Below are 24493 nucleotides of genomic sequence, written 5' to 3'. Positions count from 1 at the left end.
TTTTATAAAACAAACATATTTTTAGTTTGACTGCAGAATATAAAAATTTGCTAGAACAAGCAATTAAAATTCCAACAAATATACATGAAATGTTTGAATCAAAGGTAATGAAATTTGTTTTGATTTTATCTTTAAAGTTTTGTATTTACAAAAATATTCTGTTTTAGAAAAGCAATATCACTAAAATTTAATTTTTAATGTTTCTTTGTTGAAATAATCATTAAATTAATATGAAATAAGTAAGATAGAATGCATAATAATTTGTTTACTAAAGAATATAAAATATTTTATACTGTATATATTTAAAATGATTGAATAGGCATTTATAAAGAAGTTAGAAAATGAACTGTTACCAGAAATAGATACCAAACTGAATGATTTGACAGAAAGAATATTTTTTTTTGCAAACTTTTCAACTATAATGGTTGATGACATGAAACTTAATGCAGAACCATTTATATTAGCATCTGATTTTCCTAATATCATTACTAAACATGAAATAATTATGTCTGAGAAAGAAGCAGATTTTCAGAAAAACCTACAAGTAACAAAATTTTATAAATAAAATTTTTTAAACTTTAAGAAACAGGTTTTTCAAGTAAATCATTTTTAATAAGATAGTTTAATTTTGGATTATTTTAGACCAGAAGGATACAGTTTAGTGAAACATTACAAGAATATTGTAAAACATTAAATGAATTTACATATTTTGGAGATATTTTTGAAGTTCAGCAATATCTTCAGAAAGCTCAAGATCTTGATAAAAAATTACAAGATTCTGCTGCCATTGTCAATGAATTTAATGAAGAGGAAGCAGCATATGGATGGGAGATTACATCTTATCCATTGAGAACTGAATTAATTTCAAAATTATCATCTTATTTAAAACTTTATGAAACTGCTGTTGAATTTTTCAATAATTATAAGTATGTATATTTTATAAATTAAGTTTTTTAATTTATAAAATAAATTTAATTTAAGTTTTTAAAGCATTAGAAAATGTTTATCAAGGGCATAACCAGGGGAATGCATTTGGTACTGCAACCCCTCCTTGATACCAAAGCAATTAGTTTTGTTACTTTAAAATAAAAATAAATATAACATGTATTGCACGACTTTAATTAGATAAGATTAAATAACTAAAGTAATTCTAAGGTAATTGAGTAACATTCTCCAAAAATTGACAGGAGGCACATGTCTTGATCCCCAAATTTGCATTGAGCTACATTCACATTATCAAAATCTTGCATAATCCACTGATGTTTATCATAAATATATGTTAAATCATCACTTCGTTCCAAAAGGAAAATCCAATTTAAAAATTAACAATGAAAAAATATTTTTTAATAAACAGTAAATTTGATTATCAAAATTATCAAATGATTAAAGCTTTTATATTATAATTAAGCAAGATAATTTTTATAGAAGAATTATAAAAAATAATTTGGAAAATTTTATGATTTTATATCTTTGTTTTTTGATTTTATTTGATTAAATTTGATCATTAAATAATAATGAATATGCTATTTAACTATGAGAAATCATCAAAGAAAAACTTTTAGTATTAGAAACATTTATGAGAAACTTTAGGAAAAAAGTATAAAATTTTAATACTAATTCATTGTATCAATAGTTTGAGATCTTGCTTCAATATTGAGTTATTCTTGTTACTACATTTACAAGTGTCATCCATCCAAAGGCATTTTATACATAGGCAAAGTGGATGTGTATATGGTGCCAAATTTTGAAGGGTGGCAAATTTTTACAGGTGACATTATAATTACATGATCATAAAATGATTTACACATTACATATTATATTAAAAGTTAAATTACATTTATATGTAATGTACAAAATTAAAATGCATTTAACATTCTATTCTATCATACGAGTTACAGATTTTAAAATGTTTTGGGATGATGTTAATATAAAATGGGCTTCAATAAGACATTTCCTTATATTTACTCTTGCTTTTTTTGTTCTTTGATGAATTGTATGGTATGGTTATAATACATTAGTTTTTTTTTTATCACTGTATAAATTAAAATTATTTTTTTAATGTAGGAAATGGTTACATGATCCCCTAAAGATGGTTAATCCAGATGATGTTGAGCAAGATGTAGCAGATATTAGAAGAACAATGTATAAATTAGAGAAAACATTTATTGATGTACCTGCTGCTAGTAGAATTGCTGCACAAGTATGGGTTCAAATTTTGTTTTTAATTTTAAGAGTAATATGTTTAATTTAAATTATTTATTTTTTAAATTTTAAATGATGAAAGTAAACTTTATGAAAATAATATTAAATTAAATCATTTATAAGAAAAATTAATACTCTAATGAATCTTATAAAGAGCTTTATAATACAAATCATATTACACTATAATATGTAACTTAGTTATTTCAATTTCAGTTTTGGTTTCTTGTAAAAACTGAAACTAAAATTATGATTCTGTAACTGAGACTGATTTGTTCTTATTGCAAGCACATAATGTAAGTAGACATTGATGTAACAAGTAACTGAACTGATCAAAAACAAAGTAAACATTTCAATTTCACATAACATCCTTGCATTTTGGAAAATTTTTCCAATAAATATATATAGGCTTAGCCAAAATGCTATGCATTTTTTATAGCTACTTCCATATTATTTTTTCTACTGCAAATTTCCCCATGATGGCTTTAATTTCCCTAAAACTCATTCATGCAATTTGTCATATTCTGCAGAAATGTATTTCAGTATTTAAATTGCTATAAGCAAGAAATGTTGATATATTAACAATACTTAGTTTAGTGATAATTGATTTATAATAATAATTTTGGCATATTTTAGGTTTAATTTATTAATTACATAAACCAGTATTACATTTCCATATACATAAGAGTATGTTCTTACACAGGCCTGGCCAACCCAAATTGTTTCGCAGGCCACTTTGATCACGTGTAACATTAAGGTGGGCCATAATTTAGGCAAACATGCTTTTTAAAAAGTAAAACAAATACAATTAAGATTTTATTGTTATACCAAGAGTTCGTACTCGCACTTGCGCATTATAACAATGACACATGCAAATTTTCATTTATTTAATTGTTTTGGTATACACATAACAGGAAACAAAAGTTGCAATAGATATATAATATCACTTAGCAGGCCACACAATTTAATGTGACAGGCTGCAGGTTGGCCAGGCCTGTTCTTACAGATGAGAAAAAGTTGACACTATATTCTGCAAAGTATCTAAACAACTAATTTTGTTATAGTATCAGAAGCATTTTTTTTATTTTGGCTTTGTATTTTTAATAATAGTTACCACACAGAATAGTTATTGTACCTGTACATTTGCATGTAATTTACATTGACACATCAGTGCAGTGCTCTTATAAGCTAAAACGAGATGGCACATATAAGAGCTTGTTCTTATATGCACAGAAATATGGTATATATTTTTAATATAACATTACTTGGTAAATTTAAATTAGTAATCAAATTAATTAACTGCTAATTATATTTAAAAGCAACATTTCTTTTTATTTTGAAGTTTTTATTCTTAAATTTATGAAGTTATGAAATATTTACAAATTATTTTTGAATTTTAGGTTAAATTATCAGTAGATAAATTCAGAGACTATTTACCATTAATTCAAATTGTATGTAATCCAGGATTAAAATCCAGACATTGGGATCAAATAGCTTCTGTTGTGGGTTTTTCAGTACATCCAACAGAAACAACAAATGTCAATGATCTTATTGTTCTTAAAATGATGGGACATGTTCCAAAATTAGAATTTATTTCTGAAGCTGCAACAAAAGAATACAGTCTTGAAAAGGCATATAATAAAATGGTTCTTGACTGGAAAAATGTATGTAACTTTTAAACATAAAACAATCTAATAAGTTATTTTTAAAAATTAATAATTTTTTATAATTAAAAACAAGACTTTTATTTTTTATTTATAATACTTAAGTATCTTAAGAAATATGTATTATAAAATCCTTAAAGGTAGAAATAAAGTAATTTTGCTTGTTTCTTTTAAATTCTATATATTGTTTAATTTGATTTTAATACTCACATAGTAAACTATTTTCTATAATAATATATATAGATTAATATTGTTGATTTCATTAAGATATCTGTAAGTGATCATTACACCTATTTTGAAATATTTTATGGTAAATTTAGTTTCATTTAATATGAAGTCACAAAACCTTGATATTGGGTTTTCATCTACTCATACCATTTCTATTTGCAGGTTTTGTAGTATTCATCCTTTCAGTTTTTGCTAATATGTAATATTTCATCATTCATTATATTAGCATTGGTAGTATTTAAAATGATTAAGATGAGAATACAAGAATCAACAGTAAATTAGAAAAAAGAATTTACATTATAACATATGAATGAATTATACAAAAAAATATGTTTAATCATATAGGTTAGATTTACCTATGGTATACAAAATGGCAGCTCGTCTCTAATTCCAGCAAACAGAAGAAGGGAAACAGTGGGGATGCACGTTCTAAACTAACCTAACCTATTCTAATAAATTACCATAATTATTACCAACCAAATTATTAGAATAGGTTTAGGTTAGGTTAGAACATGCGTCCCCACTGTTTCCCTTCTTCTGTTTGCTGGAATTAGAGATGAGCTGCCATTTTGTATACTATACGTAAATCTAACAATTATATATTTAATAGTTTATATTATATTGTTTTTGAATTAAAATTATAAAAATTATAATAAATATCTTTCCTTAAATTTTTTGGTTTAAATTATTTAAGTAAAAAAAGTAATATACATCCAATTTTGTTTTTAGGTGGATTTTTTTTTACAAGATTTGATCTAACACAGACTGAAAAACTTCCATTCTCTTTTTACACAATTTGTTTTGATTTAACATGGTTCAATAAATTTGTCCCTTTTAAAAATCTCCATTTGATTTAATTCTGAGAAAAAATATTTACTGTATTTCTTTTTATAAAAAGTTGCTCTTTTTAAAGAAAAATTCTTAGAATTTGCACTTAAGACTGCTACATATGGGATATTGATAATCAGTTTTTTATTCCAACTTCGTCTTAAGATTAAAGCAGTCAGAAAATATTAAATTTAAAAAGTTAATATTTAATTCAAAGGTTAAATTAAAATTTCTTTGTATGATTATGTTTCTCTCAATTTCTTTCAATATGGGAGCCATCAGTGGTCAAGTGGATAACACCACTGAACACTGGTAGTTGGTTTTGGATTAACCAATGGGCTAACTTCATGGAGTTTTCCAGAATTTTCTTTGTATCTACAGAGCCATAGGTATGGGAACTATGTCCCCTGGCTTAGTTGGCACTGCCTGTATGCAATATTTATATTATATGCTTTTGCTTTTGTCATGTAAACTTATGCTACTGTTATGCTTCTAACACTTGGACTGTAGATTATAGGTGTGGTGCTGGCTGAAAAACAGAAAAATACCTATTGAATTTTTTTCAGTTTTTCCAATGATTTATTCCTGACTATAAGACTGTATAGCAAAGGGCCAGTTCTCTATAGAAAGTCCTCCAGGGAGGCACCCCTCTCTTTGCTCATGTGTTGCATTGCCTTATCTCATCAATCAAATCTAATTCAATTCTTTCAATAAGGAACAATTTTTGTAAGCCATTTGAAGTTAAAGCTGGAAGTATTTTGGTGTTTAATTGAAAAATTCAAATGAAAAATAAAATAAAATTTGTACAAATAATATATATGTATAAAATTTTGCTGATAAATAATTTACAGTTGTCTCTTCTTCGATTTAGTAACTAAAATTAAAATGCTTTGTTTAAACATGCATTTCATCATATTAATTGGTTTATTGTCTGGAACCAACCTTCAATTTTCCATGTGGACAGCATCTTTTTTATGTGATTTTTTTTATGCAGATTTTTCAGAAAGTGTAAAAAGAGAATTGGATGTACTTAAGATTGGTTTATGTAATATGACTACATTTGATATTTTGTTGTACCTGAAACATGCTGACAAGATTTGTTAACAATTCATATATTTACATGATGCACTGGAATATGACTTGTGAGTTATTTTCAACAAAAAGCATTCATTTCTCTCAAGAGTGATGAGATGCAATCTAACATGTAATTCCAATCTCATCATCAATTGGCTTGATGATGCAACAATGAAAAATCTGACAGATTAGATTTTCTTTGACATAATTTTAAACCAAACTCACCAATAAGTCACAAATTTGTTTAAATAATGCAAATCTATACACATTATGCTTTCAAGTGAGAGAATGTTAGCAATAGTCTCATGGTATAATAAAACCTTTAGAATTTTTAGTATCAAATTAAAAACTAACTGTTAATCTAATTATCAAATACTTTGTGATTTTGTTAAGAAATTTACTTAATTAATTTAACTTAAAAATGTAACATTATTTACATACAATATATTCATTATAATATAAATAAATATACATGAAATATGTTTCATTTTAACTATTAGGTGGAATTTACATTAATTCCTTACAAAGATACTGGAGTAACTATTTTGACTGCAATAGATGACATTCAGCAACTTCTAGATGATCATGTTATGAAAACTCAGACTATATTAAGTTCACTATTTGTTAAACCAATAGAAGAAGAGATTAAGTATGATTTATTTTTGTAAAATTTAAGATTAATTAGAAAATAATCACTTTTTCAAATGTTATATATAACTGAGTTATTTCAGATTACTCACTTATTTATAGATTTCTTTATGTTATGTTGTTTATTAGACTTCCTGAACAGGACTGAACAGGTCTTGTTATTTTAAAATAGAAATAGAATTTTCCATGTTGAGTCGAAACATCCATTTTTTTACATTGTTGTGAACATCATATAAAAAACAAGTAAAATAATTATATGAATAAATTTTTTCTGTTTTGTTTCATTAGATGATGATTTATTTATGCTTGTTTGTTTTATTTCAAATTTTATTTAGGTATGCATTGATATGCTTTTTTAGTGTAAGTCATTTTTGATACAAATGAAATTGGTACTTCAATTCTAATTCTAAATTTGAATTTTAGGGGATACTATAGATTACTATCTATGGAATTCCAGGACTTTGAGTATATATCTGAACTGAGGGGACCGAGACGCATTCAACGATACCCTACTTTTGGACTGGAGACAGAAAATAAGAAAGCTATCATAGATTTTAAGTTATCATACTTTTTTAATGCTTTCATGCTGACGGCACCGTAGTTGCTAGTGCTGCCATCTCACGGCAAATTAAAAAATAGTACTCTGAACAGCAAGAAATTGCATGAAAGAATGCCACTTCTTTTTTTTTCTTTTGTTCAAGAACTACCGTGAATCCACAACTAGTGATGTTAAACACTCAGCAACCTGCCGGCGGCTCCCCTCCCAGGGGGAGTCCATTGGGAGCACAAACAGTCAAATGCCAGTTTCTTTTTTTTCTTTTGTTCAAGCATCGCAACTCCACGAGTGATAGCGAGACTGAGGAGCCGTAGCCTCCAAGGTTGACGAGCGCTGAGGGTGTGCAAAAAGGACTTAACTCGAACTGTAGACGATTAGTTTGCTCGTGGATCAACATTTGCCTTTGTTGAAGGTATATATGGCCGACTTGCAGGACTGCCTGTTAAACACGTGATAGGCTTAGCTGAGAGAGCGATGTGACTCCCAATCATCGCGCGATCGCTGAAAAAAGTATGATAAGTTTCTTATTTTTTGCCTCCTGCCCAAAAGTAGGGTACCGTTGAACTTGTCTCGGTCCCCTCAGTTCAGATATATACTCAAAGTCCCGAAATTCCATAGATAGTAATCCATAGTGCACTCAAATTTTATATTAAATTTTATAAAAGCATTTTTATTTATTTGCTATTTGTAAATCTATAAATTAACTTTTTCCAGGTATATTAATTTGTAAACAATTGATAAAAGTATAATTTTTGATTTAATTAATGTTTTTCAATATTTTCTTATCAAACTCATTAAGCAGAGTATTTGAAATACTTTTTGTAATATATTTGATTATTTTTTTGCAATGTGGTCAAATCTTAATTTGTACATTGAGGAATCCAAAAATGTTTGAATTATAATAAATTTGAATTATTCATTTTTGAAAATTAAACTAGTTTTTGCAAGTTTCTAGTGTTTATCAGTATTTCATACCCTTTGGCAATATCATATATCTTCTTTATTTTTTTTCATTTTTTTAATCACCTCAGTCTTTTAGACTAAAGATAAATTTGTGTATATTTTATGCTTACATATTGCAAAAACATAGCTAAACTGTTTTACTATTAATATCTAGATGCAAACATCAAAACTGAAATACAAGACAGTTTTGTCTATATCTTAGAATTTTACTCAATGCCAGTATTATTTTGGGGAATCCCTGAAACACACACATTCTATAAATCAGTTGATTATATCTACTTTCTCTTTTCAAGTTTCATTTTCAAAATACGAGATGTACTAGCTTTGAATTATCCAAGTTTATATGTAAAAGAATTTAAATATGAAGGGAAGTAATAATGTAATTTATTCAATGGTTTGAATCAATCAGGCTTTGATTAAACAGATTTAACTGTATATGTAATTGATATTTGTAAATATAAAAATCATTGAAATTAATTATCAAACAAATTTTAGATTTTGGAAAGAAAAATTGCTAACAATACAACAAATATTAGATGAATGGTTGAAAGTACAAGTAACATGGTTACATGTGGAGTCTATATTTGCTTCTTCGGATATTATGAAACAAATACCAGAAGATGGAAGGTAAGTAATATCAATATTATTTAATTTAATAAAATGTTTAATATATATATATAAATATTTTTTTTAACTCTGTGAGCACTAAGAAAACATTTTTTTTAGCTTGCCTTTATGGATTTGGCCAAGCCCTGAAATGGGGTAGCTGGGTGATGAGAGATAGGTCCAACTTATCTGGGAAGACTATCCTGTAAAAAATTTATGGGAATTTTCAACCCATCCAGATTTGATTTCAGGTCCCTTGTATCCAAACCTTAGCTGCTTGATCATGTGTGAGGTTTGCCGATTGACTGCTTTAGTCAGGATAGTCGCGCGGTCACGACCGTGTGGGGAGTGGAAAAAACTTTCAGAGACATACTTTCATCCTTAACCCATTTATATAACAAAAGGTGCTTACAACTACGATACACTTTTATCAGCGATGGTGTTCGAGTCTTCTGGGCCCCTTTTGGAATGTGAAGGTCCACAAGAAAAGTTTTCTGATGTTTTCGCAGGAGTTTGATGGCCCCTGGGCACATGGTTCAGTTCTATAGGGAAAGTTCCGGAAGCGTGGACAATTCAGGTAACAGGAGACAACTCCCGTGGAGTGAGTGACATTCCAAAAAAGATGTAATCCAACTGCCGAAGATCACGGAAACAGTCGTAAAATCGCGAGACAAAGATCCAAGAACCAAGAACAAAGAACCGAGAGCGTCACATCCTCTCTTTTACAGTTTTTATAAGTTTTTCTTGAGTCCCAGATCGAACATTCTGATAGGTCGATGCCGACTGACTCCTGCCCTCCAATTGGTTCCCCCTTTCATTACAAATTGTAACAAGATCGGAACCCAGATCATTGGATGAGTCAACATCGACTGACAATTCGATTCCTATCGAAGATGTTTGATCGCAGTACTCAAATTCATCTATTGTTCAACCTGAGAAGCCCTATTTTCTCGGAAATTTCTACAATCATGTCCTTTTATGGACATAAAATCATTTTTCGTTTTTTCTATTTTTTTTACTTGTTGATGGGTTTTTTTTACAACATTAATTTATTATAATAATAATTATTATTTGCTTCTATTCAAAAACAATAAAAAATTTCTTTTCCTTTTTTGCACAAATTCTAGACCCATTTCCGAAGCTTCACATCTGGCCATTGATGTTTAATACATTATTAATATTTATAAATCATTTCTATTATCTTAAACTCATTTTTACATTAAAGCAAATATATTGCATAAAATACTTCAAAATGGAAATGTTTTTGAATATGCAGTATATGATTTGATGAGAAATACCAAAAAGAGATCATTTTGAGAGAAAATTAAAAAAAAAGTCTAGAATAAAATTCTTTTGGATATTTTTAGCAGAAAAATATTCAAGAGAATGTTATTCTGAATGTATATACTAAATTATTCTGAAAACTATTTTATGGATTTCTGTTTTTAGAAATGTATAAATAAAAATTTTTTCATTTCATTTTCATAAAGCATGATTTATTAAAAAATAGCAAACTGTTTCAGAGGAAACTAGAAGAGGATTTTGAGCAGCAGATATAAAATTATGAACAGTATGATAATTTTGTGACGAAAAAACAGAAATAAGATAATTATACACTAAGGCACTGCATTATTTAAATACATTAAACAATAACTAAGATGTTAGATTTCAGCAATAAATTATGATATAAATTTACATTTTAAATTATACTTTAAATATGATTTAGAATATATACTTAAAATTATAACTGACTTCATATCTAGATAAATATGAGTATTATTATTACTGTAGAATATAATTATGTACATTACTGTAAATTCACAGTTCTGAAGTGAAAAGTAGTGCCTTTAAAAGTATAAACATTACATGTGAAAATTGTTTAAATGATCGTGAACATCTTATAACTAAAATTAAAAACAATGAATTCATAATATAATTTGATATAATTTATTTATAATTCTTGTATATTCTAAAATAACTTAGAATATGCAAAAGTTATTTTGTTAATAATAAAAAATTCACTAATGATATTTTTTAGTTTTTAAACTAATTAAAACATTTTGTTATTTCTTAATTTTAGATGTTTCAATATTGTGGACAGAAATTGGAAGAATATCATGAAAAGTGTTGAGGCTGATCCTCGTGTGTTTGCTGTCTTAGAAATTCCTAAAATGTTTGAGAAATTGAAAAAATCAAATGATTTATTAGAGAGAATAATGAAAGTAACTAAGAAATTTATTTATTTAAAAAAATTAATTGGTTATTTTTATTTATTATTTTGAAAATTTTTTTCCTAATTAATTTCTAAAATTCAACTTCAATGAAATAGGGTTTGGGTAATTACTTAGAAAAGAAACGTCTTTTCTTTCCTCGATTCTTTTTTCTTTCAAATGATGAATTGCTTGAAATTTTATCTCATACTAAGGAACCAATGTGGTAAGATAATTCTATATTTAATATTTGAATTATAATTATTAGATTTTAGAAAAACTTACAAAATAAAAAATAATATTCTATGATATAATTTTGAAGTTATTTGTTATTATATATATTTATTAAAAGAACTGATCACTAAAATTTTAAGGATTAAACTGAATGGAAAAATTCATTCCATTTTTCATTTAAATGTTTTTCACTCCAAAAATTTTTTATTTGTTGGAATAATACCATGCACTGTTTATTAGAATAAATAAGGTGTATTAAACAGTTTTTAATTTGATATAATAATTACTAACAAATGAACTTTTATGTAACAGTGTTCAGCCACATTTAAAAAAATGCTTTGAAGGAATATCAAAACTTCATTTTACTGAAGAAATGAAAATAACTCACATGATAAGTAGTGAAGAAGAGGAAATAAAATTAACACCAGAAATTATTCCAGCTAATTCTCATGGACACGTAGAAAAATGGTTGTTAGAATTAGAAGCATCAATGAGAAATAGCATTTATAAGGTACAGTGTATAGTTATGTAAAAATGTATAAATATATTAAATTACTATTGTTAAACAAGTTTTTACAAACAGTTCCAATAAAACAAGTTTTTATAGTGAACTTTGTTTTATTATTATATCTATTCATATTTGTTTATGTTAGTGTAAAATTTTTAAGGTGAACAGTGGTACAAATCAATAATCTAAATACCAATAACCAAAAAAATTTATATGAAATTTGCAAATACTGTGAAGCACCATTTATGTTATTTTAAATTGATCCTAAAATGTACCTAATCCTTACAATGGTAAAATATTTATTTATACAAGAGTTACAGGAGGAAAAAACAATGTATACATTAATACATTGTTTTTTCTAATAAAAATAATACATATCTCAATAGAAAACATACTCAGAATTTCTAGAGAACATTGTTCCATTCTTGTTTCCTTCTCTTCAGATTCCTAGAATTCAATGTAGAATAAAAATTATCATATTTGCATACAATTCTGTAACCAGAAGTAAATATCATTGAGGTGCTAGTAGGACAAGCTGAAAAACTAGTATATTTCTTTTTTCCAGACAGCACTAGGCCTATTGGCTACAGTCCAAGTGTTAAAGAAAAAAGCAATAATAGCCTATGTTTACATTATGAAAGAGAAAGTATATATGTTACAGTAAAAACCCATTTTTAGTGAAAATGCGTTTTAACTAGTTGCAACTAGTTTTTACTGGATGTCATTGTTATAACTAGAATTTACTGCTAGTCAAAAATGAATTTGAGTTAAAACTAGTTTTAACTAGACAAAACGGGTTTTAACAAAATGGCTTAGTAAAAACTCTTTCAACCAAGGTCATTCAGCTAACACGTTCCTATAGTGTATGATGAATTTCGTATTGCTTTAACTCTTTTCCCTCAACATCTTGTTTATGTTTATTTTGCGATCCCTCCTAAGGCAATATAGGTCAGTCAGGCGATATTATTTTAAAAGTTCACCAAAAATCAAATTATCATTATATCTATATGAAAAAAATCACTTACATTTATTAATATCTTTAGTTTTAAATACAATATTTTTCAATGCATTTTATTAGAAAAATTTATAAGAAAAAAAATAATATATATCAGAACTGACACATAAACTTGATAATTTGTAACATTTTGTGAAAATTAACATTGTCTAGTTACATAGTTGTTTGCTGGCACTGAGCCAGAAAGACGTAGAATATTGTTTTGTACAATTCGATATAACACTTATGCATGTATGTTTATTCGTTGTGAAATTATCGCACATTATATCAAACATTTGTTTGAAATCAAAATTTTATACTGCTATCAACTAATATAATGAATTATTATACTTTATTCACTTCATATCGAACGAGATTATATCTGTTGTTAATAAATTTTACAAAAATTGATATTTACCAAAGTAACGATGAATCGGTACCCTCAAAGTTTTGCTTAAAAAGCCAGGGTACCGATCGATCGGTGCCTTCAGGGACAAAGGGTTAATTAATGTTAATAACACAGATGTGTGACCAATATTTTCAATAAATATCGTATTAAATAATACAAATGTTTTAATCCCAATCATCACTTTATTTATTTCCCCCAAACATATTTATGTAGCTAAAATTAGTTTTAACTAATGTTAAAAGTTAAAAAGTTAATGTTTGATTTTAGTCTTTATCTATGTACAGCAGTAAATTCTAGTTTTAACTAGACAAAACGGGTTATAACAATGACATCCAGTAAAAACTAGTTTCAACTAGTTAAAATGCAGTTTTCACTAAAAACGGGTTTTTACTGTAACATATATATTATACACTGGTTGTGGGTATTGTTGACTAAGCTTAGGGGATTTAGACATCTCATAGCACTCTATAACTACAGCTCTATTTGCATGTTACTCAAAAAGCTTATTTAACTATTATCAGTTATTTAGTCAAATATTTACTTGAAAAATAATAGATAATCTCTTACAAACATGAAATTTGCAACAAAGCATCTATTATGTCAAAGAGATACAATTAATTCTATTATAAATTTTTTATAAGAAACTTTTATATCAATTTTGTTTTTGACACTGTTTCACATAAAAACACACAGTTAATTAACAATTAACTTTATTCACTCTCGGATTCAACTGACTGGAATGACGACTATACAAAGACTCTCCCAGACAAACGAAAGTATGTAGGAATTTCCACCTTTGACTTGACACTCAGATCAAGTTACAACAGATCCGTTACAACAGAAACATTATTTGATCACAGAAATATGATTAATAGATATAAATATTAATTTAAGTTCAAAGCATTTTCATTGATTTAAATAAATAAATAATTAATTTTTCAGAATCATTTTTCTTATATTATTTTACAGGTGATAATTGATGCAATGGAAGCATACTATTCTAATCCTCGTGAGCAGTGGGTATTGCAATGGGCAGGACAAGCAGTTCTTTGTGTGTCTTTATGTTTTTGGACTGCAGAAGTTCATAATGCTATTAAAACAGGCATTTATGTAAGATTTTTTGTATAATATCCTTACCTAATATTATTGAATTTTAAATTTTTATTATTGTAGTGGTATATTGATGGTAATGTTGAATCATGTCATTTATGTTGTTATCTAATATATATGAAATGAAGCTAAAATTATTTCAAATATAGAAAATCAAAAGTTATGAGAATTTATATTTATTTTATATGTATAAATTTAATTTCAGGCTTTAAAAGACCTTTATGTTAAGTGTAATAAACAAATTGAAAAAATTGTTCATTTAGTAAGAGGCAACCTCTCAAAACAGAACAGGATTACAGTAGGTGCCCTTATTGTATTAGATGTTCATTCCAGAGATGTTGTTGACCTTCTTTTTAAAAAGAAAATTAATTCAGATAAAGATTTTCTATGGATTTTTCAACTGAGATATTATTGGAAGGTAAATATTTAAGTATATAAGCTACATTTTTTTAGTTATTTTTTGATAAAGAACTTGAAAATGATTTAAATTATTATTAGTTTGCATAAATTAATAATATTTTATCAATGTAACTTAGGTATTGTCTTTCTAGATTAATTCATTTTCTATGAATTTTACACAAACAATATTCATTAATATACAAAATTTTAATATTAACACTTTTAAAACAATAGTTTAAATTATAAATAATTGAAATAAAATATTAATTACGTCAAAAATAATATTTTGTAATGTTTTATATATAAATTTTAGTATAATTTTTTAATATATAATAAATGAAAATCGTATAGCTGATTTTACCATTGATTAAAACTAATAATTTAGTCATTAGTAAAATCAGTTTTTTGTGATGTATATCATTTATTATTAATGTTTATATAATAAAACTAGGTAATTTCATGTTGCAAATATATATTTATTATTGCAGGCAGTCCCTGACTTAAACATGCATTCTTAATAATGTGTAAAAAAGCCAAACAATAGTTGCATGTTACAAAATAAGTTTTATTTCCAGAGAGCTAAAAACAAAATGCTACAAAATACTTTATTGGGATAGAAAATTATTTTTATTTTTTATACAGGGAATATGTTACAATGCATAAAACATTACTTAAAGCATTAAAACTTTATATTAATGATAGAATAGACAACAAGCAATCCTGCTAGCAGGAGCTGTTGACAGGATGGCTGTGCAAGTAGAATAATCTTATCAGCAGATAACCAATATTCCATAAGCTCTTCCTACTGGTAGGATGGGTAGTAGGATGGTCTGAGAGAGAATGAGAGAGACAGTGAGTCAAGGTCACTATTGAAAAATTGTGAATGTTTGCATATTATAAATATATAAAAACATATAGGCATCTCTTTGAAAAAGTATTATAAGAAAACCTTTTAGTCTTCTTAAGTTGATATGTCAGACTGTATTTTGTTCCCATTTGTGTACCAGTATACATCCAGTAGTGTCCCGCTAGCTCGAACACTGCAAATCCAAACATCCACCTAATTCAAACATGTTTCAGTCAATGAAGAGAAAATTTTTTAGCTCGCAAAATATACATTTTTTGTATTTTTCAGTTGAATTAAAATGGTATTAATGGTATAAAAAGATTTAGAATTCCACAACAAAAAAAAAATTGTATTTTATTGTAGTACTGTATTAATACTGCACAAAATTAATAAATCAGTGTTTGACATGGCCTATTAAAATAGCAGATCTATATAGTACTTGCACACAAAAACAGAAACAAAAGTCATTGACGGTGTTGGATCTATATAAACCAGACCTATTTTACTACTTGCTTCTGCATTATTTCAATTATTTAGCTAATCCAAACAAGGCTCAGTCCCAATTAGTTTGGACAGTGGGATTCTACTGTACAGTGTAAATATAATGAATGGTCTAAGCATAAAAGAATGAACTTTTTGTACGGAACTGAAAATAATATGTAGTCTGAGTATAAAACACAAATTGTGTTTCTGAAGTCAAAACACTGGCATATTTACTGACATTAGGGATTAGTGTAGCAAGCCATGAATGACATAATATGCAAAACAGTTTTGGCCACAATGAACTGGCCAAAGAACAGTTCCTGGTTCACAATGAACTGGCCAAAGAACTAACTGGCTTTTTGTTACCTATGATTAATATGGAAGCAAAAAGCACATCACTGCACACATTGCCTGGCAACTGTAGAACTGGGAGATTGGAGTTAATGGTTCATGTTTAATCCTGCAATTCCTAATCACGAAGTTGTGTATTTTGTTGTTGCTTCAAAGCTTGAACCACAAGATGAGATATAGTTCATCCTGATGGTATGTGTCCTTACTGTATAATAAAGGGATTAAAATCATCTTACTAAGTAGATGATCTATCCTATCAATAGGATGATGTCTATTCTATTATTAAACAGAAAACAGACAATAATAATTAATTTATATAAATGATTTTGATCTTACTGAAAGCAGTATACTAAAGTTCAAAATTTTTATTTGTTGGCTGAAGTTTTTGGCATATAAAAAGTAATTAATCCTTTAAAAACTCTAAAAATATAATCCAAGTAAAATAAACTACTCTTTAAATCCGATTTCGAGTGAGTTATTTAGACAAAAAAGGAACGAAAAGATGCTATACTTTGATCAACTTCTTTATTTTATTTCCCAAATGCATTTCGCAACGCCTCATCATGATGAGACGTTGCAAAATGCATTTGGGAAATAAAATAAAGAAGTTGATCAAAGTATAGCATCTTTTCGTTCCTTTTTTGTCTAAATAACTCACTCGAAATCGGATTTAAAGAGTAGTTTATTTTACTTGGATTATATTTTTAGAGTTTTTAAAGGATTAAGAAATTTAACTGATCCCATTGCCTTTTTTAAATTTTTTGAATAGTTTCAGCATATAAAAAGTAGTTTAGAGATATTAATATATGTATTATGTATGAAAGAACAAGTCAAAATGTTGAGGACTATCTACACTTAGGCTTAAAAGTTTCAATTATTCTTTATTAATATAACAATTTTGAAAATTGTTATTTCTAGGATCAAACAATGATTACAAGCATGATAAATTGTTCTATCAAATATGGATATGAATATCTTGGAAACACTGGTAGACTTGTAATTACACCATTAACAGATCGCTGTTATCGAACATTATTTTCTGCTCTACATTTACATTTAGGAGGTGCTCCAGAAGGACCTGCTGGCACTGGAAAAACTGAAACAGTTAAAGATTTGGCAAAAGCTATTGCTAAACAGTGTATTGTATTTAATTGTTCTGAAGGATTGGATTACATAGCATTAGGAAAATTTTTTAAGGTAAAAATTATGATTTTAAATTAAAATTTCTAAATATTTAAATTTTATATTAAAAATATTATATTTTGTTTACTGTTAAAGATGACATTATATTAAATAATAAATATTTTAATTAGAAGATTTACAAAAATAATTAAGTTAGAAAATTTAATATATTATATAACAAATGTAAAATAATTTACTAAATTTTTTTAATTAAAAAATTCAAATAGTTGTGTTTTAATTAAACAAACAACTTTGAAAACAGAAATTATTAAATAAAATGAAAAATATTTGAAATTAATTTATTAATCTTGACAAATAAATTCAATGTATTTACATCAGAACAAATTATTGATATGTATAATATTTAAGATAATTGACAATATCTTATAAATTATATATGAGAATATAAAACAACTAATTATAATATAAAATTTCATTAAAATATTGTCAGTTCCATATTAGACCAAGCTTTACATGTCAAAAACTGTTCAGCTGGTGAAAGTTTTTAAGAAAAATTTGCTATTTTAAATTATTAATATTAATTATATTTACAAAATATATATATATACGTTTACTATATTAAAATTATTTTATCATATATTTAGGGATTAGCATGTTGTGGAGCATGGTCCTGTTTTGATGAATTTAATAGAATAGATCTTGATGTTTTATCAGTTGTTGCTCAACAGATTTTGACAATTCAGAGAGGAATTAATTCTGGAGCAAAGACACTAATGTTTGAAGGAACTCAAATAAAACTTGATTTAACATGTGCAATATTTATTACAATGAATCCTGGATATGCAGGTCGTTTTGAATTACCAGATAATTTAAAAGTGAGTTTATTTTTAAAATTATTTTAATTTTAAACTGAATTTTGAACTATATATATTTTTGTTGTGTCAGTGGCATAGTGAGGGGGTGCAAGGGGGTGTATCATGTACCAGGCACCACTCACAGAGGGGTGCCCAAATGGTCTCCAAGACAAACTATGTGTTTCTGGAGGGGGGAGAGGGGTGCCAATAAAGTGTTGGGTGTCAGTTATGCCCCAGGCGCCAGTTATGTTCGCTACACCACTGTGTTGTGTGGATAATTCTATGTTAATTACAGTGGTTCAAAATCAAAATTGTTTTCAGGCTTTGTTTCGACCAGTGGCTATGATGGTTCCTGATTATTCTATGATATCAGAAATATATTTCTACTCATATGGATTTGTGAATGCAAGACCTTTAGCTATAAAAATAGTAGCAACTTATAGACTTTGTTCTGAACAATTATCATTTCAACCACATTATGATTATGGTATGAGAGCTATTATTTCTGTGTTAACAGCTGCAAAAAATTTAAAAGTAAGTATTCAGTTAAAAGTTTTTAATTAATTATATTAATTAAAGTCATTAAAATTGTACTTCCATTTCTGAGTGAAAATTTATTAGTAGTATTATTTAGTAATATATAACATGTGTAAACTAATTCATTAAAATTTGAATGTTAAGTTTAAAAGTTACATTCAGTTACATTTTGAAATTTTGTAATAACTTTTTAGGGATAATTTATATTAGGGATCTCCAAACTTTTACATTATGGACCCCTTCAAGGATTTCTCAATCTCTTATCAACCTCCTCCTCCTTTTTTGCTAATGCAGTTAATAATAATAAAAAATAAATAAATATATCAATCTGAGCCAGTATTAATCCACATGCCATTTTCATAGAAAAGATCTACTTAATTCTTTTTAATACACACACAAATGTCAAAGAGGGTATTTTTAAAATACTAATAATTAAATTTTTGTTTTTATTTAAATAAAAAAAATTTAGTGATTTAATATAAATTATCCAATTATTTTCATTGGTTGAGTTATGTAATTGAATCTTCAACTAAGAATATTGTATTTCTTTAAAATGCTAATTTGTATAAATTAATAAGACATAAAATAACTTTTATTTTTTCATATTATGCATTATTTTTAACAAAATCTGATGATGGTAATTTATTGATAGCAAAAATATCCAGATGAAAATGAGGATATCATTATACTTCAAGCAATAAAAGATGTAAATTTACCCAAATTTTTAAATCAAGATATTCCATTATTTTCAGTAAGTACAGTTTGTAAAATTAATTTGTTTTATATATTCATATTATAAATATATACAGAAATACATTTCAAAAAGAACAATATATATTTAATAAGTGTTTTTTCTTAGGGAATTATTTCAGATTTATTTCCACAAATTAAATTGCCAAAATCAGATTACAAAATATTAAATGAAGCTATAACAAAAAATTGTCATTTGAATAATCTTGAAGTAACAGATTTCTTTTTGGAAAAAATTCAACAGGTATTTTAAATTTATGTAAAATTTAAAATTTATATTATAACTAGCAGATGAGCTCAGCATTGCTCGGGAAAAAATAAAAACAGAAAGGTTAGAAGTACGAAATAATCTAATAATATTAATCTTTGCTATTATATTATATTATAGTATTTGATTTATATTTACAAACGTTATATTACATAATGGTTTATCACACCAAGTAACCAAGCTACCACATTTTAAAAATCCTTTAAATTGTATCCAGTAGAGGAATAAAGAGTTTTTAAAACATGTTAGATTAGGCACTCAGTAACCCTTATGTAAGATAACCTTTGTAATTTTATAAATCAAATACTATGATATAACAAACCTTAAAATGAATACCATATAAAGAGTTTGGTTATTCCAGTCTACCATTGTCATATTTATTTCAATATACAAATTCAATGGTCAAGTAGACAGGAATTGAAAATACATCTAAAATTTTTCAGATATAATATTTTCTAATGTTAACTCTGAGAAACTGTACCATTCACAGCCAAATATCAAATGGTAATCTGCCAATGAAGCAAATTTCTCAAAAGACGGATTAAACATTTAAACTTAGCACCCTCAAAAACTGCTTAAAACATTTTGTGCTCGCCAGTAATCTTGAATTATGTAATTTTTTTATTCAAATGCCACCATACCGCTGATCTGATAGGAAAAAGGGACTGATGCAGAAAGGAGTTAAAGTAATTTGACCAAAAGTAGTACAGTAGAGCATCGATTATCTGACTCAATTGGAGACTGGGGTTGGTCGAATAACTGAAAAAACAGATAATCGAAAAGTATGAAAAAATACATTATTAGTATAGTATAGTAGTATATTAGTATATCCCATGTAATTAATATATTAGTATATCGCTATTAACCTACTTTGCGTTGAATTTTCATTGATGATAAGCCTAACAAAATTTTTTTAAAATAATAATCATCGCTATTGTATCGTTAAAAATTATTTCTTTATTTTGCACAAAATAAATACAAAAATAAAGAAAAATAGAAAATTAAGCCTGGTTTAAATACTGGCCTCCCTTTAATGGTCGAGCCATGTTGCCAGCTAAAACACACAGAAATTTAATAAAATAATATTAATGTAGCCAAGACATAGCCAAATATTGTAGCACCACATCACTAGCGGACATTTGAATTTGCCGACTAGAATGCGGTCGGTTAATCGATGTGTCAGTTGATCGGGGGTCGGATAATCGATGCTCTACTGTAGTTGACTTCCTCCCAGGAGAGAGGATGATCAATGACTACTACCATATATTTCTGCAATAAGACGATAGTTGAATCATAAAAAACGACCCCCAAAATCCGGGATCATCTTATAGGACAGATACAAAAAAATTAGATTGAAATTTATATAAATTAAAACCATTATAAAAAGATGGACAAACCATAATTATTTACTAGTAGAGAGTAGGGCATGTCCACAAAATAGAATAGCCCATACGACGTTTTTGTGAATAGTCAAGGTCCTGACTTCAGTCCTAATCAGTGCAAATGTTTGCAACAATCGCAAGGCAGTGCTGCCAGATGCAAGAAAATAAAATTTGTTTATTCGAAAAATTACAAATAGAACATAATTCCATATACGCTATACAGTATTATTATCCAGATGATGATCACTGATCTAAACTAAATTCATAGGCCGTTGATAGTTTGAGGGTTATCTTATAGGACAGATATATGATAACTATAAAAAGTATAAAACTTTGATGAAAATTTATACCTTGTCTTATCTGAAGGTCATCTTATCTGTGGAAGTATATGGTAGTTAATACTGGTCTATTATTAATATTTGAAAAGTGATTCATGTTAGATAGGTTGTGATGGTCCTGCATGTGATCAAAGTTGCTAATCTTTACATCCAAAAGACTTCATATAAAAATTGTTTAAATAAAAAATCTTGTAAAAATGCTAGAATAATTGCTTTTATGTGATAATAAAGTGTTTAAATATTGGCAATAGATTGTATAAACTATGTGGAAAGTAGGTTCTCATAAATATTGCATCTATAGAAAAATTATTGGACTGCAATTTGAAAAAAATTGTAGACTTATAAATTCTGACTGTCATCCTTTGTTTGTCTGTCTGACTGTTCTTCCTTAAACTCAAGAGAGGAATAAGATAGATGAAAGTCGAGACCAGATGTTGAAACTTTAGGACAGGAGGCCCAGATTAACTATATACAAACTTCCAGTTTGGAATAGAAGTAATGTTACTTTAATTCAAAATTTTTCTCCAAATGGAGTTAGATATATGACTGACACAACTTTATTGCTAACAGGAAAAGGATGATGTACAGGAAGAAGACCATCATTAAAAGAATTGAGAACATTGTGACAAAAAGTTGCAACTTGGCATTGTGACAATGTCACAATAAATAATTGCTCATTAAAATTAGTTTGGTTTATTTAGTTATGGCAATGCAACACGTGAGCGATCTGCCAAGGAGGATGCATCCCGAGAAGACTTTTATGTAAAGCTGGCCCCAGTTTAAGTGTTACAAATGCAAAGAAAACCCAGTAAACTCCACTTGGCCAGTTCATTGACCATGTGCAAACCCACAACTGACTAACGGTGTTCGGTGGTTTTATCCACTTGTTTACTGGAGTATACTTATTGGGCTGCAATTTGAAAAAATTTGTATAGCTATAAATTCCCAGTCGTCTGTATGTCTCTGACTTTCTTTAATCTCGAGAACTGAGTTAGATAGATGAAAGTTGAGACTAGACATGGAAATCATAAGAGAAAAGGACCAGATTTACCTATATATGAACTTCTGATTTGTACTGCAAATTACATTATTTCAATTCAAAAATTTTCTCTGAATATAGTTAGATACATAACTGGCACAACTCTGTTGCTAACAGGAAAAGTATGATGTACAGGGGCAAAACACTACTACACCAAACAAGCAAGTGCTATGTGCTACCTGTTGCAGTAATGACGTAATGATGCATCTATTTAGCACTATATCATTGTTGCAGTAATTCAGTGAATATAACATATATTTTTTTAAATTATATATTTTTTTTGTAAGAATTATATTTGGTTAATTATTCTGTTAAATTTTTGATACGTAATGTATCAGTTAGAAAAAAAATATAAAAAGTTTTATTATGTCGTGTCAAAGATTTCTATGTAAATTGTTGGTTACCAAATTAATTAAAAATATAAATAAAAATAGTTTTCCTCTGTTGTCATTATTATTTCCTTGCTCAGTATATATGTAATAATAAAACAGTTTTTATAAACTTTAAATATGCTTTCACTTTTTTTTTAAATATAAAAGTGAACACACTATTTGTCATCTGGTGCGATAAACAATATGTTGAATTAATTTGCATCTAATGCAAATCCATTCATTTTCATTTGAAATAATGTACCAATTTAAAATATAATATAAATTGTTTCATATTACAGTAGTTTAGTTGTAATTTCCATTTAGTAGCAAAAATATCTGTTTTAATATTATATGAACAACATTATTTAGTTTCATCTTTCTAAAAATATTTATTTTAAACATTCAAAATAATTAACTTAATATTAAATATTTTCAAAAATTTATTATGGAACATTGGATAGAGATAGTTTGTGTCATATCTTGCCAAATGAACTTGATTGATCACTTCAGTATTAAACTTGTTTGTTTTACAAAAATGCATTTTGATAAAACTGATGCAAGAACTTAACCTAATCAAACATTTCATGTTCATTTTTCAAATTGACATCATGATAATTAAAAAATAATTATATATAATTATTATTTAACTATTTCTAAGTTATTTTATAAAAGTATTTATCATGTTAATCAATTTATCAAATTATTTTTCAGATTTATGAAATGATGATAGTTAGACATGGTTTTATGATTGTTGGTCATCCTTTTGGAGGAAAGACATCAGCTTATAAAATATTGGCTGTTGCATTAAGTGATATCTGTGATAATGTTTGTATATGTTATATTTTTTTAATTAAAATAATTTTAAATACAGTATTTTTTGGCGTATAAGACAACTTTTTAATGCAGGAAAATCTTCTCAGAAGTCAGGGGTCGTCTTATATGTCGTAAAGCATGGTAGTCTTATATGGCGAGTATATCCCAAACCGTATATTTTAACTGTAAAAGTCTGGGGTTGTCTTATACACCCAGTCATCTTATACGCCGGAAAGTACGGTATTGAAAGATTTGTATTTATAGAATATGTTTGTTTATATTTAAATTTAGTAATGTATTTAATTTATATTAAAATTTTCAAGATTTATGAATATACAAAAAGCTAAAACATTTTCAAAAATCATTGGTTTAAGAGTTTGTCTCACTTTAATGTATAATAGGTATATAGATAATTGATGCAAAAACCTCCAATTTCTTTAAAAATATAGTAAACAATAATCTGCTTGTACATCTGATGATTGGTTTGGTTGCTCAAAAGTACTTGAGACAAACTTGTTATTAAGGTAAACTCCATTAAAGCAGATTATTAATTATTGTGATATATAAATATATTTAAATATTAAGTAATTGAAAAAAATTATTTATTAGCTATTTCTAACAATTGAAAGATTAAAATTCCATCAAATAAAACTTAGTAGATGTTATGATATATTTCAGGTCAGTGCC

General features: G+C 27.0%; 1 protein-coding gene across 11 annotated transcripts in view; it reads left to right on the top strand.

Annotated features, from left to right (window-relative positions):
• Window positions 1-24493, top strand: part of Dhc36C (Dynein heavy chain at 36C) — a 155721-nt gene that overhangs the window by 22292 nt on the left and 108936 nt on the right. For 8 of the 11 annotated variants that reach the window (XM_067284094.1, XM_067284091.1, XM_067284090.1 and 5 more), the window contains 18 exons: window positions 26-104; window positions 320-544; window positions 643-926; window positions 2065-2200; window positions 3600-3863; window positions 6494-6642; window positions 8656-8787; window positions 10847-10988; window positions 11096-11202; window positions 11523-11721; window positions 14091-14231; window positions 14437-14649; window positions 17230-17508; window positions 18099-18329; window positions 18630-18842; window positions 19498-19596; window positions 19705-19839; window positions 23705-23818. In XM_067284094.1, the coding sequence (XP_067140195.1) occupies window positions 26-104; window positions 320-544; window positions 643-926; window positions 2065-2200; window positions 3600-3863; window positions 6494-6642; window positions 8656-8787; window positions 10847-10988; window positions 11096-11202; window positions 11523-11721; window positions 14091-14231; window positions 14437-14649; window positions 17230-17508; window positions 18099-18329; window positions 18630-18842; window positions 19498-19596; window positions 19705-19839; window positions 23705-23818 (3142 nt within the window). Of the gene's footprint in view, window positions 1-25; window positions 105-319; window positions 545-642; window positions 927-2064; window positions 2201-3599; window positions 3864-6493; window positions 6643-8655; window positions 8788-10846; window positions 10989-11095; window positions 11203-11522; window positions 11722-14090; window positions 14232-14436; window positions 14650-17229; window positions 17509-18098; window positions 18330-18629; window positions 18843-19497; window positions 19597-19704; window positions 19840-23704; window positions 23819-24493 lie in introns of those variants that run through there. The other 3 variants (XM_067284092.1, XM_067284099.1, XM_067284100.1) reach the window with 3 other exon arrangements.

Source organism: Centruroides vittatus, unplaced genomic scaffold (assembly GCF_030686945.1).
Source record: "Centruroides vittatus isolate TY-2023 unplaced genomic scaffold, ASM3068694v2 scaffold_1152, whole genome shotgun sequence".
NCBI lineage: Eukaryota > Metazoa > Arthropoda > Arachnida > Scorpiones > Buthidae > Centruroides > Centruroides vittatus.
This window is presented reverse-complemented; position numbering and strand designations above follow the sequence as displayed.